Genomic DNA, 17695 nt, shown 5'->3' with positions numbered 1-17695 from the left:
AAGCCAAAACCTGAGGCATCAGTAGAGAATCTGTAAAACTGAAAAGCCAAAACCTGAGGTATCAGCACAGAATCTGAAAAATACAAAAGCCAAAACCTGAGGTATCAGTACAGAATCTGAAAGCCAAAACCTGAGGTATCAGTAGAGAATCTGAAAAATAGAAAAGCCAAAACCTGAGGCATCATTTCCCCCCTTCAGGGGCTCCACAAGGCCTTCACCTTGCCGAGCCTCTATTTAACCATTCCCTAATAATCAATATTCAATAACAGACAAGTGGGGAGGCTGCCAGCGGCGCTGTGGCCGCCTCGGCCCCGGTTTGGGGCGCAGGAGCCGCCCCCAAGAGCGAGCTTGTGTTTGAGGAGGGGGCAGCCCCAGGGCAGCCAGCAGTGCCCCCAGAGCCGTTCTGACCGAGTTTTGGCCTTGCTGGCAGAGCGCTGCGGGAAGTGCCGCTTCGGTGCCATCTGCGAGGCGGAGACGGGGCGCTGCGTGTGCCCCACCGAGTGCGTGCCCTCGGCGCAGCCCGTCTGCGGCAGCGACGGCAACACCTACGGCAGCGAGTGCGAGCTGCACGTCCGCGCCTGCACCCAGCAGGAAAACATCCTGGTGGCAGCCCAGGGCCCCTGCAGTGAGTGTGCCACTGTCCCCCGGGTGCCCCCGGCCCGTGCCACCCGCTCCTGCTGCTGCTCCTGCTGCTGCTCCTGCTCCTGCTCCTGCTGCTGCTCCGCGGGGATTGTGGCTCGCACGCCCTGCCCGAGCGATTTTCCCTTTTAGCCCGCGGGAATTGGATATTTCCAGCCCCTCCAGCAGCTTGGGTTTGGTTTCCCCCTCGCTGGAAGAGCCCCCTCGTGTTATTTGTCTGGGCCAAGCAGAGAAATTGGATTAATGTCCACGGGGCCAAGGCAGGAATTAGGCTAAAAACGTGCTAACAGACAGCAGCAGAAGTGAGAGCAGAGCTGTGTCTGATCCTCTCCCTCCCCTCCATCCCCTGGGGTCAATTCCTCTTTGTTCCAGCTTTCCTCCCCACTCCCCAGCCTGGCTGGGCTGATTTCTTAATGAATTAAAAGCCCTGCTTAGGACAAAAGCTGCAGTGCCGATTGAGCCCCTACAAACCTGTCCAGCTGGGGCTGAGATTCCCCCAGAGCTGGGGGGAGGACGGGTGAGGTAGAGGTGGCAGCTGCCTCCCAGAAGAAACGATTAAATGGGATTTTTTTCCCTCCAGAAAGAGCCGCTGGGAGTCCAAAACACTCAGGGTGGGCACCCAGGTTGCAGGGATTAAATAAGGAATAACAAATTAATTAACAACGCTAACGCCCCCAGCTCTGTGACAGAGCCCTGGCGGCGTGGCGTGGCTGACGTGTCCCTCCCTGTCCCCAGAGCCGTGTGGCAGCTCGCTGTGCTCCTTCGGCGGGCGCTGCGAGGGCGGGCAGTGCCTGTGCCCACGCTGCGAGCGCCAGCCCCCGGCCCCGGTCTGCGGCTCCGACGGCGTCACCTACCCCAGCCCCTGCCAGCTGCAGGCGGCCTCCTGCCAGCTGCAAAAGAGCATCCAGGTGGCCAGGACGGGACCCTGCGAGGACGGTAGGGTGGTCTGCTTCTCCAGGGGGTGGGGAAAGGGAGCCAGGGGACTTCCCTTGTTTGCCTTGTGAGACCCCAAAACCCCCCAGAGCATCAGGCCCTGCACCAGTCACACTTCCCCTGTGCCCTGTGAGACCCCAAAACCCCCCAGAGCATCAGGCCCTGCACCAGCCACGCTTCCCTCACTGCCCCCGTGACCCAAAGCACCCCCAGCCCCCCCAGTCCTGTGCCAGCCACCTTCTAACTCCAACCCCCATTCCTCTATCCCAGTTTTTTCCAATTCTATCCAAACTACTTTGGGCACCTCCAGAGGTCTGGACACCCTGTGCCAGGGCCTCCCAACCCTCACAGGGAGGAATTTTTTCCTCATATCCCACCTAAACTTCCCAGTTTTTAGTTTGAAGCCATTTTCCCTTGTCCTGTGTCTGCATCCAATATAAATTTTCCCTTTTCCCCCCATATCACACATAAATTTCTTGGTTTTCAGTCTGAAGCCAATCTCCCTTGTCCTTTGTCTGCATCCTGTGACAAATTTTCCCTCTTTTTTCCCTATTTCCCACCTAAATTCATTGATTTTCAGTTTGAAGCCCACCCCCCTTGTCCTGTCTCTTCATCCAATGTAAATTTTCCCTCTCCAGTGCCACCCCTGGCCCCTGGCAGGGATTTGGGACTGGAGGATTTTTAAGTTCCCTTCCATCCCAGCCCATCCCACAGCTCTGTTGCCTCCGCAGAGCTCCAGGGAAGGTTTTGGGGTCGGTTCTACCTTTTTTGGCGAGCCTAAAAATAAAGAACCCGCCGAGTTTTCCCACTCAGGGGAAGCTGAGGATTCTGCTGGCACGGGGAGGGAGCTGAGCTTGCCTGGCACACGGGGTGGAGGATGTCAGAGAGGGAAAAGCAGAGCAGGGTGTTTGATCACAGCCCTGCTCGGGGGATTTCAGGTTGCTGTCCCTCCTCAGGCAGAGCCTGAATAATTCTGTGTGTGATGCCAGAGCCCAGCCTTTGATCACGCCATGAAAAGGGCCAGGTCCCCTTCCCCCATCCCTGTTCCCCTTCCAGCAGCCTTTGAAATCAGCCACGTCTCTGCTGCTGCTGCTGCAGCTCATCCTGCACAGCTCAGGGCTTTCAGTCCTCTCCCAACCCCAAATCCCAGCCCCAAACCCCAGCCCTAAATCCCTGCCCTGCCCTAGCTCCACGTCACCCACCAGCTCCCTGTGCACGATTTGGGGTGATTATGTGGGATTTAGGGTCTTGCACAATTGGGATTTAGGTTCCTGTTTAACTGGGATTTAGGTTCCTGTGGAACTGGTGTTTTGGTTTCTGTTTATTTGGGATTTTGGGTCCTGCATAACTGGGATTTTGGATCCTGCACAGTTGGGATTTAGGTTTCTGAATAACTGGGATTTTTGTTCCTCTATAACTGGGATTTTGATTTCTGTTTCTTTGGGATTTTGGGTTCTGCACAACTGGGATTTAGTTCCTGTATAACTGGGATTTTTGTTCCTGTTTAGCTGGGATTTTGGGTTCTGTTTATTTGGGATTTTTATTCCTGTATAACTGGGATTTAGGTTTCTGGAGAACATTGTGAACGTTCGTTCCATTGGTTTTAAAGTAAAAAGATTTCACCTGGTTGGTGCACTGGGCTTAGGTCAGTGTGGCAGAACACATCTATGAACAATGGGAACGGAAAGTATTGTAAATGCAGGCGAAGAAATCATGGTGCCTGACTCCAGTTCGGGAGGCTGAATGATATTTTGTTATAACTATACTATAACACATTAATATTACTATTTAGAGGAGATACTAAAACTACAAACCCACTTGTTCTATCTCCCATATCTAACACTCCCAACTCGTGGCCCTCTCTGAGAGTCCAGCCCCAGGTAGGTTGGATTGGCCACCAGATTCAAATAATCCTCACCAGAATCCAACCAAGCACTCACCCCAGGTAAACAATTCTCCAGACACATTCCACGTGGGAAAAACAAGGAGCAGAAATAGAAATTGTTTTCTCTTTCATTTCTCTCTGTGCTCCTCTATGAAAAATGCTGAGGGAGAGAAGCATGTCCCTGCGACAGGAAAGCGAGATAATCAATGGTTTCCATTCCTCCTGGACCTTTCCCAGGCCTAGCCTGGCAGAAATCTTTCTCTTTTTCTGTGACTGAATGGAAAATGCCCAGCCCAGTTTCCCTGCCTGTCCCCAGAGTGCGGCTCGGGGGGCTCGGGCTCGGGGGACGGCGGCGAGTGCGAGCAGGAACGGTGCCGGCACTTCGGGGGCTGGTGGGACGAGGACGCCGAGGACGAGCCCTGCGTGTGCGACTTCACCTGCGCGGCCGTGCCCCGCGCCCCGGTGAGCCCTGTCCTCCTGCTGGTGTGCCCTGCACGGCTGGCACAGCCCGAGCTGTCCCCGAGCTGTACCCACTGTCTCCACTGTCCCTGAGCTGTCTCCACTGTCCCTGAGCTGTCCCCACTGTCCCTGAGCTGTTCCCACTGTCTCTGAGCTGTCCCCACTGTCCCTGAGCTGTCCCCGAGCTGTCCCCACTGTCCCTGAGCTGTCCCCGAGCTGTCCCCTCGCCCCATGGGCAGGTGTGCGGCTCTGACGGTGTCACCTACGCCAACGAGTGCCAGCTGAAGAAGACGCGGTGCGAGAAACGCCAGGAGCTCTTTGTCACCAGCCAGGGAGCCTGTCGGGGTGAGTCCCCTCAGGGCGGGCCAGGCCACGCTGGGTGTGGCCCTGGGTGTGGCCCGGGGTGTGGCCCTGGGTGTGTCCTTGGGTGTGTCCCTGGATGTGTCCCCTCAGGGAGGTCACGCTGTCCTGCTGGGTGTGTCCCTGGTGTCCTTTCCCTGGGAATAAGCAGGAATTGCTCTCAGGCCCCACACCCCTGTCCCCGTGCCCTGCTGTCCCCCTGGCCAGGCCCTCACCTCCAGTTCCCAGCATCTCCAGGGGGATTTCTGGGAACGCTGCCGGATCCCGGGTGCCACCGTGACTGTTGTGTCCCCTCCCCGCAGCCCTGGCCACCACCCCGCCACCCCTGCTGGCCGTGCACTGCAGCCAGAGCGTCTACGGCTGCTGCCCCGACAACGTCACCGCGGCGCTGGGCGTGGGAGCCGCCGGCTGTCCCAGTGAGTGCCACCGCGGGGACACCGAGGGGCCCCGGGAGGCTGGGTCTGGGGTCCTGTCCCCAGGAGGTGGAGCTGGGAGCTCCTCAGCTGTGGGACAGGGCGATGTTCAGGCTGGAAAAGCCCTCCTGAGTTGGTCACTGCAGAATCCTGTCCCCAGGTGCCACATGCCCAGGGTTTGAGCTTTCCCAGGGATGGTGATTCCATTGCTGTGGGATGTTCAGGCTGGAAAAGCCCTCCTGAGTTGGTCACCGCACAATCCTGTCCCCAAATGCCACATGTGCAGTGTTTGAGCTTTTCCAGGGATGGTGATTCTATTGCTTCCCTGGGCAGCCCATTCCAAACCTGACCACTCTTATTGTGAACAAATCTTCCCAAATATCCAACCTGAAGCTCCCCTGGTGCAGCTTTTCCTCTGCTCCTGTCCCTTGTCCCCTGGGAGAAGGGACTGACCCCACCTGCCCCACAGCCTCCCACTGCTGGTGATCCTCCCGTCCTTTCAAAAACCCTGAGCCAGCTCCCAGGCCTCGATCCCTCGGGAATGCAGGAGGGCAGGGGGGTGGAGGGGACACTTTGGGTCTTTTGGGTGTCCCCAGAGGCGCCTCCAGGTCCTCGGTGCCTTCAACCCCTTGCTGGGCTCGGGGGTTTCCTCCTGCCTGGGTGACAGGAATATTCTGTGGAGGGAAACCTGTCACCTTCCAGAGGCCCGGTGGCAGCTGGGTGACCCCTGTGCAGGAAGCTGAGCTGGCCAGGGGCTCATTAATATTTATTCACTAATTACCCGAGCCAGCAGGAGCATTTTGAAAAGCTCTCAACAGCTGAGGCTGTGGCTGCTTGATGGGCAAACATCAACCCGTGGAGAGACAGCTCCAGGGTGGGATCATGCCTGGCTGCTGAGCAGGGGGGCTGGATTATGGGGGGAAAACAGCTGGATAATGGGGGAAAACAGCTGGATAAAACAGCTGGATGATGGGGGGAAAACAGGTGGATTATGGGGGAAAACCAGCTGATTTATGGGGAAAAGATCAGCTGGATTATGGGGGGAAAGAACAACTGGATTGTAGGGGAAAAACAACTGGATAATGGCGAAAAAACCTAGATGGATAATGGGGGGAAAACAGCTGGATAATGTCCCCCTGTGTCCCTCGTGTCCCTCTGTGTTCCTTTATGTCCCCCTGTGTCCCTTTATGTCCCCCTATGTCCCTTTCCCTGGGACAAGGACAACACCTCGCTGTCTATCTTCCCTCCATCGAGCTGCTCGTTAATGAATTAATAATCACCCTCTAATTGCTTCCTCCCCCTTTGATTTTGATGGGAGAGGAGCAGCTGGTGACACACGGGTGACAGTGTGACATGGGTGTCACCTTCCTGTCCCCTCTGTGTCCCTCTGTGTCCCCTTGTGTCCTTTTTTGTCCCCTGTGTCCCCTTTCCCTTGGACAAGGACAGCGCCTGGCTGTCAATCTTTGGCTGCTCGTTAATGAATTAATAATCACCCTCTAGTTGTTTCCTCCCCATTTGATGTTAATGGGAGAGGAGCTGTTGGTGACAGGCTGGGGAGCGGCTGGTGGCACCGGGTGACAGCGGTGACACGGGTGTCCCCTTGGGCTTGTGCCAGTGCTCCTGCAAGCCCCGGGGCTGATGGAGGGGAGCAGCTGGTGGCACTGGGTGACACGCAGTGACACGGGTGTCCCCGCTGTCCCCACCCTCAGGCTCGTGCCAGTGCAACCCCCACGGCTCGTACGGGGGCTCGTGCGAGCCGGGCTCGGGGCAGTGCTCCTGCAAGCCCGGCGTGGGCGGCCTGCGCTGCGACCGCTGCGAGCCCGGCTTCTGGAACTTCCGCGGCATCGTCACCGACGGCCGCAGCGGCTGCACGCGTGAGTGGCACCTGGGGGACAGCGAGGGGACACTGCCCGAGGGTGGGGCAGGGCTGGGACGCTTCCCTGAGTGACAGGGCTGGGACATCACCACCCCCCTTCCCCTTTCCCGCCCTATAACTGGGGGGTTTTTACCCTTTTCCCCCCCAGAACTGCATTTTCCCCATTTTCCCACCCTATAACTGTATTTTTTCCCATTTGCCCCCCCCATAACTACACTTTCCCCCATAACTGCATTTTCCCCCCATAACTGCATTTTCCCCATTTTCCCACCCTATAACTGTATTTTTCCCCATTTCCCCCCCATAACTGCGTTTCCCCCACCCTGTCCCAGCATGCGGCTGCGACCCCGTGGGCTCGGTGCGGGACGACTGCGAGCAGATGTCGGGGCTGTGCTCGTGCCGCCCGGGCATCTCGGGCATGAAGTGCTCGCGGTGCCCCGCGGGCAGCAGCCTGGGCAGCGCCGGCTGCCAGCCCGGTGAGCGCCCCACCATGGGGTTGGGGTTCGGCTGGGCTTTGTTTGGGGTTTGGGGCTTGTTTGGGGTTTGTTTATTTGGGGTTTGGGGCTTTGTTTGGGGTTTAGGGCTTGTTTGGGGTTTGGGGCTTTGTTTGGGGTTTGGGGCTTGTTTATTTGGGGGATTGGGGTTTTGGGTCCTATTTATATCGGGTTTGGGGTTTGTTTATCTGGGTTTTGGGGGCTTTATTTGGAGTTTGGGTTGTGTTTATTTGGGATTTTAGGTTCTTCTTCTTTGGGGTTTTGGGGCTTCTTTATTTGGGGTATTAGGTTCTGCTTGTTTGGGGTTTTGGGGCTTGTTTATTTGGGGTTTTGGCTCCTATCTATTTGGGATTTTGGCTCCTGTCTATTTGGGATTTTGGCTCCTGCCTGACTGGGATTTCCCTGCCTAACTGGGATTTCCCTGACTGGGATTTTGATTTCCCTGCCTGGGATTTCCCTATCTGGGATTTCTAACTGGCATTTCCCTGCCTCCCCCTCTCCCCCAGACCCCTCGACCCCCCGCTCCTGCCAGGAGCTGAGCTGCGATTTTGGGGCCTCGTGCGTGGAGCTGAACGGCCGCGCCCACTGCGAGTGCCCGTCCCCGCTGTGCCCCGAGGGCAACGCCACCAAGGTTTGGGGACACCCGGGGGGGACAGGGACCAGGGAGGGTGACAGACCCTGGGGAGGGGGGACAGAGCCCGGGGAGGGGGGACACGCAGGTCACAGATGTCCCCTGGGTGCCTCAGTGCCCCAGAGGAGCCCCCCAAAAACGCTGCCAGCGCTCAGGTGTCACCGGTGTCACCGGAGGGGCCCCGAGGCGCAGCTCTGCTGTCCCTGTGTCCCCAGGTGTGTGGCTCTGACGGTGTCACCTACGGGGACCAGTGCCAGCTGCGGACCATCGCCTGCAGGCAGGGCCAGCACATCACAGTCAAGCACGTGGGGCAGTGCCATGGTGAGTGCCACCCCTGGCAGTGCCACTCAGTGTCACTAGGGCAGTGCCGGCCCCGTGTCCCGAGGCTGGCCCTGCCACCCCTGGGACATCCCCTGTCACCCCTCCCTGGTCCCTGTCACCCCTCCCTGGTCCCTGTCACCCCTCCTTGGGCTCTGTCACCCCTCTGTCCCCTCTCTTTGTCACCCTCCCGGTGCCACCCTCCTCAGCTGTGCCCTCTTCTGCTCCCCAGAGCCCGTCACCCCCTCGAGCCCCCCGGTGCCCCCCACGCCGCTGCCCACGCTGGCCCTGGACCGGCTGCTGCTGCCCGCGCCCCCTCGGGCCACCCCGCGGGCCCCGGTGGCCACCGGCTCACCACCGCCAGCCCAGCCCACGGAGCGCGGCCACCCCACCACGAGGCACGTGACCACGACGGCCAGGCCGGCCACCACGCCCTGGGTCACCCACGGGGCGCACAGAGCCACCGCCCGCCCGCTGGCCACCGCGCCCGCGGCCACCGGCCAGCCCGGCTCCAGCCAGCCCGGCTCCGGCGAGTCCGGCAGCGCCGAGGGCAGCGGGGACCTGGACATGGGCACCAGCGGTGACCAGGAGGCCAGCGGGGCAGGATCAGCTGGTGAGTGCCACCCCGGGCTCTGCGTGCCACCCTGAGTGTCCCCAGGGCACCGAGTGTCCCCTGGGCAGTGCCACTGGGTGTCCCCAGGGCACTGAGTGTCCCCAGGGCACTGAGTGTCCCCTGGGCAGTGCCACTGGGTGTCCCCAGGACACTGAGTGTCCCCTGGCAGTTTCAGCCCCCCCACCCTGAGTGTCACCACAAGCAGAGTGGGTGGCATGCAGCAGTGTCACCGCTGTCTGTCCCCGGCTGTCCCCAGGTGAGGAGGAGCCGGATGAGGCCCAGGTGCCACCCACAGCTGCCATCGAGAGGGCCACGTGCTACAACAGTGCCCTGGGCTGCTGCTCCGACGGCAGAACCGCGGCGGCCGACGGCGACGGCAGCAACTGCCCCGGTGGGTGTGGGGCTGGGGAGGGCATGGGGCACTGCCCCGGGGGTTTGGGGCTGGGGAGGGCATGGGGCACTGCCCCGGGGGTGTGGGGCTGGGAGGGCATGGGGCACTGCCCCGGGGGTTTGGGGCTGGGGCACTGTGGGGTCGGGAGTTTGGGATCCCGCAGGGAGGATGACACAGAACACCCCAGGTGGGTTTGGGGCTGGTTTGGGAAGCTTTGGGGTCAGGAATTTGGGATCTCTCAGGGTGGGAGGACACAGGAAAAGGAAAATGGAACAGGAGAGAGAAAGGAAAAAGAAAAGAGAAAGGGGAAAGCGAAAAGAGAAAGAGAGAGGGAAAGGGTAAAGGGAAAAGGAGAGGGAAAAAGAAACCGGAATGGGAGAGAGAAAGGAGAAGGGAAATGAAAAGGGAAAAGGGAATGGAAAAGGGAAAAAGGAGAAGGGAAAAGAAAATGAAAAGGAAAAGGGAGAAGGAAAAGGGAAGGGAAAAGGTAAAGGAAAAGGGAAAAGCCAAAGGAAAAGGAGCCTCCTGAGAGGCTCCCACCGCAGGATCTCTCCAGCCTCGGCATCCCAGGGCAGGCTCCAGCCCTGCACTCCTGGTGCAGCTCCCGGCGGGTCTGGCAGGGCTGCGGTTGCCCGGTGCCAGGCGTCCCCCCGGCCCCGCCGTGCCCGCGGGTGCCCCGTGCCGTGCCCTCTCTAACGTGTCTCTCTTGTCACCCAGCGGTGCAGGGGGGCTGCTCTCCGCGCCGGAGCTCGCAGGAACCCGTCTGGTAAAAGCTGCCATCTCCAGCCTGGTCCTTGCCATCCGCTCCAGCACTAATCCTCCATGGCTGCGCCCGTCCCATCCCGACTAACCCGGCACTGGCACTACCCCCACGCCACCATCCCCCTCTGCCCAGGGGCTCCACTGCTCCCTCGCCACCCCTGCCCCGCTCAAGCCTTGTCTTGTGTTCCTCCCTCCCCAGCCACCAAAGTGTTCCAAGGAGTGCTGATCCTGGAGGAGGTGGAGGGCCAGGAGCTGTTCTACACCCCAGAGATGGCCGACCCCAAATCCGAGCTCTTCGGGGAGACGGCGCGGAGCATTGAGAGCGCGGTGAGCTGCGCGCCCCTCGGGGGCACCTGGCACGAGGCGCCCCTGCCCGTGCCCCGAGAGTGCCCCGGGCAGGGCAAAGGACGAAGCTGGGGTTTTGTTAAAGGGATCCCCTCCATGGATCCACCATGGTCATGGCCAAATGGTCACAAATGGACGATGGTTCCCTGTCCCAGTCTTTTATGGATCCTGTTCTTCCCCTGGCCCTAAAGAACAGCTGGAATTGTTTACGGATCCTGGAATTGTCCCAGCCCATCCCTGTCCCACTTTATGGATCCCATTCTTCCCCTGGCCCTAAATCCCTGGAGTTGTCCCAGCCCATCCCTGTCCCCTCCCTGTCACCATGCCAAGGCTGGGCAGCAAATCCCAGCCTGGATCCTTCCCTGGCATCCCAGCCTGGATCTCTCCCTGGTGGGATCCTGTGCCCGGATCTCCCGTTAACCCTTTCCTCCCCCAAGCTGGACGAGCTGTTCCGAGGCTCCGAGGTCAGGAGGGATTTCCGGAGCGTCCGCGTGCGGGACCTGGGCCAGAGCAGCGCCGTCAGGGTCATCGTGGAGGCTCACTTCGACCCGGGTAGGGCCAGATTCCCCGGGCATTCCCAGCAGGAATTCTGGCTGGGAATTCCTGGGGAGGAGGAGGAAAGAGCCATTCCAAAATTCAGAGGGGTTGGGACTTTGATCCTGCAGAATTTCCATGTGAGCACAGCTGGGAGGGATTTCCATGGGAAAGGAAGTTTATTTTCCTTGGGAAATGAGACTTATTTTCCTTGGGAAAGGAGGATTATTTTCCTTGGGAATGGAAGTTTATTTTCCTTGGGAAAGGAAAGACTATTTTTCTTGGAAAGGCAGATAATTTCCTTGGGAAGGAAGGGTTCTTTTCCTTGAGAATGGAAGTTTATTTTCCTTTGGAATGGAGGGATTATTTTCCTTGGGAAAGGAGAGTTATTTTCCTTGGAAAAGTAAGATTCTTTTCCTTGGAAAGGAGAATTATTTTTCTTGGAAAGGAAGATTATTTTTCTTGTAAAAGATGATTATTTTTCTTGGAAAGGATAGCTTCCTTGGGAAAGGAGGATTATTTTCCCTGGGAAAGGAGGATTATTTTCCCTGGGAAAGAAGGATTATTTCCTTGGAAAAGGAGGGATTTGGGAAGGGAATTCCTGTTGGAATCCTCACTGCTGCTTCCCTCCTGCCCCAGCCACGTCCTACACGGCCGCCGACATCCAGGGGGCTCTGCTGAAGCAGCTCCGAGCGGCCAGGAGAAAAACCATCCTGGTGAAGAAGCCCCAGCAGGAGCACATCAAATTCATGGATTTTGGTGAGCCCCAAACCCATGGATTTTTGGGCTGGGGGGCAGAATGCCAGCAGGGCTCTGCTGCTCTTGGCCAACCCTTCAGAACTTCCCGGGTGGGTCCGGAGCAATGGTGGAATTTGGGGTTGGGAGGGACCTGGAAGGGGTCTGGAGGTGGGCAGGGATTTTCCAGAAGGGGATTGGGCACTTCCAGGGGTCTGGGAAATCCATTCCAGGGGCTCCCCACGCTCTGGGTAAAGTAGGAAACCCCAACTTGTGTCTGTTTTGAGGCCTGGCACAGGCACGGCCCCACTGCCATATCCCAAAACAACCCCAAATTGTGTCTGCTTTGCATGGCCCCACTGCCATATCCAAAAAAAAAACCCCAAATTGTGTCTGCTTTGCATGGCCCCACTGCCATATCCAAAAAAGAACCCCAAAACTGTGTCTGCTTTGCATGGCCCCGCTGCCATATCCCCAAAAAAACCCCAAATTGTATCTGCTTTGAGGCCTCTTAGACTGCAAATTCTTCCTCCGTGACCACACCGGCTGCTCCTCTCATAACCCACACCTGACCCCAACCCAAATCCTAAAACCAGCCCATACCTAACCCTAAAGCTAACCCACACCTGACCCTAAAACTAACCCACACCTAACCCTAACCCTAATCCATACCTGACCATAAACCTGATGCTAAAGCTGAACCTAACCCTAACCCACACCTGACTCTAAACCTAACCCACACCTGACCCCAACCCCAAACCCAGGTAACCCCAAACCTCCAGCCCCAGCTGATCCCAAATCCCCCAGCTGACCCCAAACCCCAAATCCCCCAGCTGACCCCAAATCCCCACTGTGTTCCAGACTGGCTTCCCCGGCTTGTCACCACCACCGTCACCACCACCACGGGCACCACCGCAGCACCGGGCAGCGCCCGCAGGGTGCCCGCGGCCACCGCGGCGCTGGGCCAGCCCGTGGGCAGCCTTGGCCAGCCCGTGGGCACTGCAGGCACCGCCGGCCACCCTGGCCAGCCCGTGGGCACCGTGGGCAGCCCTGGTGAGCCCGTGGGCACCGCCGGCACCGCCAGGAGCCCCGCAGGCACTGCCGGCAGCAGCCGCGGCGCGCCGCCCACCGCGCTGCCGCCGGGCACGGCGCCCGCCCCGCCGCCCTGTGCATCACAGCCCTGCCGGCACGGCGGCACCTGCCGGGACGACGGGCACGGCTTCACCTGCAGCTGCCCCGCGGGCACGGCGGGCACCACCTGCGAGAAATGTAAGTGCTGCTGCCAAAAATCCCCGTTTGGGAGCCTAAAAACGGGTGTAACCCTATGGTGGGGGTAGGGGGCACTGCTGCCCCAGTGCCAGGTGGGATTTGGGCACGTTCAGAGATGGGAAAGAGCTGAAAAAGCTCTAAACTGCTAAAAAAAATTACCAAACTGGTAAAAAAAAAAATCAGTCAACTGCTAAAAAAATAAATCAATAATCCCACCCTTTCTCCCCCATCCCCCCATTCTTTCCCCCATATTCCCCCCACCATTTTCCCCCCATTTCTTCCAATTTCTCCCCCGTTTCTCCCCCATTTCTCCTGTTTCTCTCCTGTTTCCCCCCATCTCTTCCCCCTTTCTTCCCCGTCTCTTACCCCGTTCTCCCCCTATTTCCCCCCATTCTTTCCCCCATTTCTCCCCCATTCCCCCCATTCTTTCCCCCATTCCCCCATTTCTCCCCCGTTTCTCCCCCATTCTTCCCCCATTTCTCCCCGATCCCTTCCCCCTTTCTCCCCCGTTTCTCCCCCGTTTCTCCCCCGTTTCTCCCCCGTTTCTCCCCCGTTTCTCCCCCGTTTCTCCCCCGTTTCTCCCCCGTTTCTCCCCCGTTTCTCCCCCGTTTCTCCCCCGTTTCTCCCCCGTTTCTCCCCCGTTTCTCCCCCGTTTCTCCCCCGTTTCCCCCGCAGCCGCGGTGCCGTTCGTGCCGCGTTTCGGGGGCGGCTCGGTGCTGGCGCTGCGGACGCTGCGGGCGTACCACACGCTGCGCGTGGCGCTGGAGTTCCGCGCGCTGGAGCCCGCGGGGCTGCTGCTCTACAACGCCCAGCGCCACGGCAAGGACTTCATCGCGCTGGCGCTGCGCGGCGGCCTCGTGCAGCTGCGGTGAGCGCGGCAGGCGACGCCTCTCGGGGCCCAGAGGGAAAAAATCGGGACTTTTTCATTTCTGGGGGGGTGTGGGTGGGATACTGAGCTCAGGTGAGCCCCAGGATGGCCATTCACATCCTAGAAGGCCTCGAAGTGGACAAAAATCGGGATTTATTCTTTATTTGGGGGGCTGTGGTTGGAATGCTGAGGGAGCTGGAGCTCGGGTGGGCCCCAGGATGGGAATTGGCATCCCAAGAGGGAGAGGAGGAAGGGGAAGAAGGAGAGAGGGAGGGAGAGGAGGGAGAGAAGGAGGGAGTGGAAAAAGGAGTGAAGAACCGAAGGAGAGAAGGAGGGAGAGGAGGAAGGAGTGAGGAAGAGGAGGAGAGAGAGGAGGAAGGAGCGAGGGAGACAAGGAGGGAGAAGCTCCCCAGACAGTCACGATCCCGCCTGGCACGACCCGGCTGGCACCTCGGGGTCACTGACTGAGGGCAGCTCCCCGCAGGTTCGACACGGGCTCCGGCACGGGCACCGTCACCAGCCGCGTGCCGGTGGAGCCAGGCCGCTGGCACCGGCTGCTGGTGACACGCAACCGGCGCACGGGCACGTTGGCCGTGGATGGGGAGCCCCCCGTGAGCGGGCACAGCCCCCCGGGCACCGACGGGCTCAACCTGGACACCGAGCTGTTCATCGGGGGAGTGCCCGAGGAGCACAGGGCGCTGTGAGTGCGGCACGGGGACAGAGAGGGGGCACGGGGACCGGGAGGGGGTGGCACTGCCCCTGCAAAGGTGGCACTGTAGGGGTGGCACTGTCCCCATGGGGGTGGCACTGCCCCATGAGGGGGGCACTGCCGCAGTGCATGTGGCCCTGTAAGGGTGGCACTGCCCCATGACTGGCACTGTGGCACCCTGTCACCCTGCCACGGTGCCAGCCTGTCGCGCTGTCCCCAGGGCGTTCGAGCGCACGGGCGTCGCGGGCGGGCTGCGGGGCTGCGTGCGGGCACTGAGCATCAACAACCGCGGGCACGAGCTGCGCCCCGGCGCCGCCGACGTCCTCTACGGCAGCGCCGTGGGCGAGTGCGGCACCGAGCCGTGCCAGCCCAACCCCTGCCACCACGGGGGCACCTGCCAGCCCCGGGACGCCGACGCCTTCCAGTGCCAGTGCCCCGAGGCATACGCGGGTACGGGGCGGGCACCGCGGGCGTTGGGGCGGGCATTTTGGGGGTTTGTGCTTTGGGGTGGGCATTATGGGGGTTTGTGGGGTTTGGGGTGAGTGTTGTGGGGGTTTTGGGGTTTGGGGTTGGCACTGCAAGGTTCTGTGGTTTGGGGTGGGCATTGTGGGGGTTTGTGTTTTGGGGTGGGCATTGTGGGGGTTTGTTGGGTACTGGGTGGGTACTGCGGGGTTTTTGGGGTTTGGCATGGGCACTGTGGGATTTTTGGGATTTGGGGTGGCACTGTGGGGTTTTTGGGGTTCAGTGATGGGCACGGTGGGGTTTTCACCCCTCTGGGGGACTCTGAGGGAGTTTTTGGGGTCGTTGTTGATGCCCGCGGGGCCAGCGTGGGTGCGGGGTTGGTGCCAGCTGCCTGTGCCCGCAGGCCCCACGTGTGCCCTGGAGCGGAACCCGTGCGAGCCCTCACCATGCCACGGCTCTGCCACCTGCCAGGTGCTGCCTGGGGGCGGGTTCCTGTGCGCCTGTCCCCTGGGCCGCCACGGGGACCTGTGCCAGCAAGGTGCGACGGTGTCACCTCCCGGCTGTCCCCTCCCCGCTGTCACCTCCTGGATGACCCCATTGTGTCCCCACCTGGCTGTCCCCTCCCCGCTGTCCCCCCACTGTCCCTGGGGACACGCCATCCCTGAGGGTGCCCGTGTCCCCTCCCTGCTGTGTGCCCAGAGTCGGAGCAGGACCCGGCCGTGCCCTTCCTGCCCCAGTTCAGCGGCTCCTCCTACCTGGAGCTCCCAGGGCTGCAGAGCTTCGTGCCCGGCCTGCTGTGAGTCAGGGGACGGGGACAGAGGGACAGAGGGACAAGGGATGGAGGGACAGAGGGACACAGGGACACGGGGACAGGGGCGGAGGGACGGAGGGACATGGGACACAGGGACAGAAGGGTGGAGGGACAAGGGACGGAGGGGCAGAGGGACAGAAGAACAAGGGACAAGGGATGGAGGGACAGAGGGACCAGTAATCACTAATCAATAACCAATAATTAATAACCCCTAATCACTCGTCAATAGCCAAAAATCACTAATCAATAGCCAAAAATCACTAACCAATAGCCAAAAATCACTAACCAATAACCAATAATCACTAATCAATAACCCCTAACCAATAACCCCTAATCACTAACCAGTAATCAATAAGCAATAACCCCTAATTGCTAAGCAGTAATCACTAATGAATAACCGATAACCAGTACCCCCGATCAATACCCACTAATCGATGCCCTTGCAGCGATCGGATGTCGCTGGACCTGGTGCTGCTGGCGCGGCGCCCGCGGGGGCTGATCCTGTACAACGGGCAGAGGAGCGACGGCGGCGGCGACTTCGTCAGCCTGGCGCTGCACGGCGGGCACCTGGAGTTCCGCTTTGACCTGGGCAAGGGGCCCGCCCTGCTCAGGTGAGACCCCGGCACAGCCGGCACAGCTGGCACAATTCGGGTGAGGGCACAGCTGGCACAGTGGCACAGCTGGCACCACTCAGGGGAAACACCGCTGGCACAGTTCAGGTGAGGACACTGCTGGCATTCAGGTGGCACTGCTGGCACTCTGGCCATGCCCAGGTGAGGGTGCTAGTGACACTGGTGGCACTCAGGTGGCACCGCTGGCACTCTGGCCATGCCCAGGTGAGGGTGCCAATGACACTGCTGGCACTGGTGGCACTCTGGCCGTGCCCAGGTGAGGGCACCGGTGGCACTGGGACCATCCCGTGTCACTCAGCCGAGTGAGGCTGCAGTTTTTATGGATTTTAAATGGATTTTAAGGTGTTTTAATGGATTTTTAAACATATTTTAAGGTTTTTAATGGATTTTTATGGATTTTAACCCTTTTTTCCTTTCCCCAGGAGCAGGGAGCCGGTGCCGCTGGACACCTGGGTCAGCGTCCGGCTGGAGCGCAGCGGCCGCAAGGGCGTCCTGAGGGTCAATGGTGGCCCCGTGGTGACCGGGGAGTCCCCGGTGAGGGGGACCCTAAACCCGCCCAGCCGGGAGCGTTCGGGGTGGGAGGGGAATTTCTGAGCTTCCTGGGATGGAAATTCAGTGTCTGAGGGGAATTTCTGGGGCTCCTGGGATGGAAATTCTGGGTTTGAGGATGGAGGAGTGGAATTTTCAGGCTCCTGGTCTTTAAAGCTGGAAAACTGGAATGAAGGTGGAAAAGGTTTGAAGGTGGAAAAGTGGAATTTCTCAATTCTTGGCCTTTAAATTCTGGATTTGAGTGGAATCTCTCAGTTCCTGGGCTGTAAATTCGGGGTTTGAGTGGAATTTCCCCCCCCTTGTAATTAACCATTAAGAGCCCCCAGCAGCCAGAGGAGCTCAGGAGCAGGAAAGCCCCAGCCCTGCTGCTGCTGCATCCCTTGGTGCTTCCTCTGCTCCTCTCCCAGGTGGGAATTTTGCAGCCCCTCCCTGAATTCCTGGGCATCCCTGGGCATTCCCGGGATCCCTTCCCTCCCTCTTCCCAGGAGAAGGCAGGAAAGGCTCATCCCTAAACCCTCCGAACCAAAATCCAGGATTTTCCTGCCCTGGCTCTCCCCTCTCCGGGCAGGGCAGTGCCCCGGGGGGCAGCGACCCTCCTGCCGCCCCTGAGCCACCCAGCACGGTGGCAGCGGGGCCGTGCCAGCCCTGCCCGTTGCGGTGTCACCCCACTGATGTCCCTTTTCTCTCTCTTTTTTCCCTCTCCCTCTGATTTCCCTTTGTTTTCTGGATCCCAGAAATCCCGTAAGGTACAGATAAGTATGGACCCCCCGCCTCCATCTCATCTGCCATCGGCACCTCCTTCCTCTTTTGGGGTTTTTTCATCTTCCCCCATCCGATTTAGGATCCCTGTAGTTTCCAGCCCCTCATTCCTTCTTCTGTCCTTCATCCCCAGCCACTCGTCACCTTTTGTTTCGGGGCCATTTCAGTCAATCTGCTCATTTTACTTCGTGTTAATCCCACAGAACATTAGCTAGCCATCCATGTCACCCCGTCCTTGCTGTGGCCCT

At 59.5% G+C, this 17695-nt stretch overlaps 1 protein-coding gene across 8 annotated transcripts in view; it reads left to right on the top strand.

Annotated features, from left to right (window-relative positions):
* AGRN (agrin) overlaps positions 1 to 17695 on the top strand; it is a 62717-nt gene that overhangs the window by 32359 nt on the left and 12663 nt on the right. For 6 of the 8 annotated variants that reach the window (XM_072917247.1, XM_072917249.1, XM_072917250.1 and 3 more), the window contains 23 exons: positions 431 to 625; positions 1375 to 1575; positions 3774 to 3919; positions 4156 to 4261; positions 4579 to 4692; positions 6399 to 6563; positions 6898 to 7041; positions 7566 to 7690; positions 7906 to 8011; positions 8241 to 8621; positions 8878 to 9012; positions 9974 to 10101; positions 10557 to 10671; positions 11293 to 11412; positions 12250 to 12657; positions 13333 to 13525; positions 14010 to 14225; positions 14455 to 14684; positions 15100 to 15234; positions 15396 to 15492; positions 15954 to 16118; positions 16562 to 16673; positions 17423 to 17434. In XM_072917247.1, coding sequence (XP_072773348.1) covers positions 431 to 625; positions 1375 to 1575; positions 3774 to 3919; positions 4156 to 4261; positions 4579 to 4692; positions 6399 to 6563; positions 6898 to 7041; positions 7566 to 7690; positions 7906 to 8011; positions 8241 to 8621; positions 8878 to 9012; positions 9974 to 10101; positions 10557 to 10671; positions 11293 to 11412; positions 12250 to 12657; positions 13333 to 13525; positions 14010 to 14225; positions 14455 to 14684; positions 15100 to 15234; positions 15396 to 15492; positions 15954 to 16118; positions 16562 to 16673; positions 17423 to 17434 — 3749 coding nt within the window. The remainder of the gene's footprint in view (positions 1 to 430; positions 626 to 1374; positions 1576 to 3773; positions 3920 to 4155; positions 4262 to 4578; positions 4693 to 6398; positions 6564 to 6897; positions 7042 to 7565; positions 7691 to 7905; positions 8012 to 8240; positions 8622 to 8877; positions 9013 to 9973; positions 10102 to 10556; positions 10672 to 11292; positions 11413 to 12249; positions 12658 to 13332; positions 13526 to 14009; positions 14226 to 14454; positions 14685 to 15099; positions 15235 to 15395; positions 15493 to 15953; positions 16119 to 16561; positions 16674 to 17422; positions 17435 to 17695) is intronic. The other 2 variants (XM_072917251.1, XM_072917248.1) reach the window with 1 other exon arrangement.

The sequence above is a fragment of the Taeniopygia guttata genome, chromosome 21 (assembly GCF_048771995.1).
Source record: "Taeniopygia guttata chromosome 21, bTaeGut7.mat, whole genome shotgun sequence".
Lineage (NCBI taxonomy): Eukaryota > Metazoa > Chordata > Aves > Passeriformes > Estrildidae > Taeniopygia > Taeniopygia guttata.
This window is presented reverse-complemented; position numbering and strand designations above follow the sequence as displayed.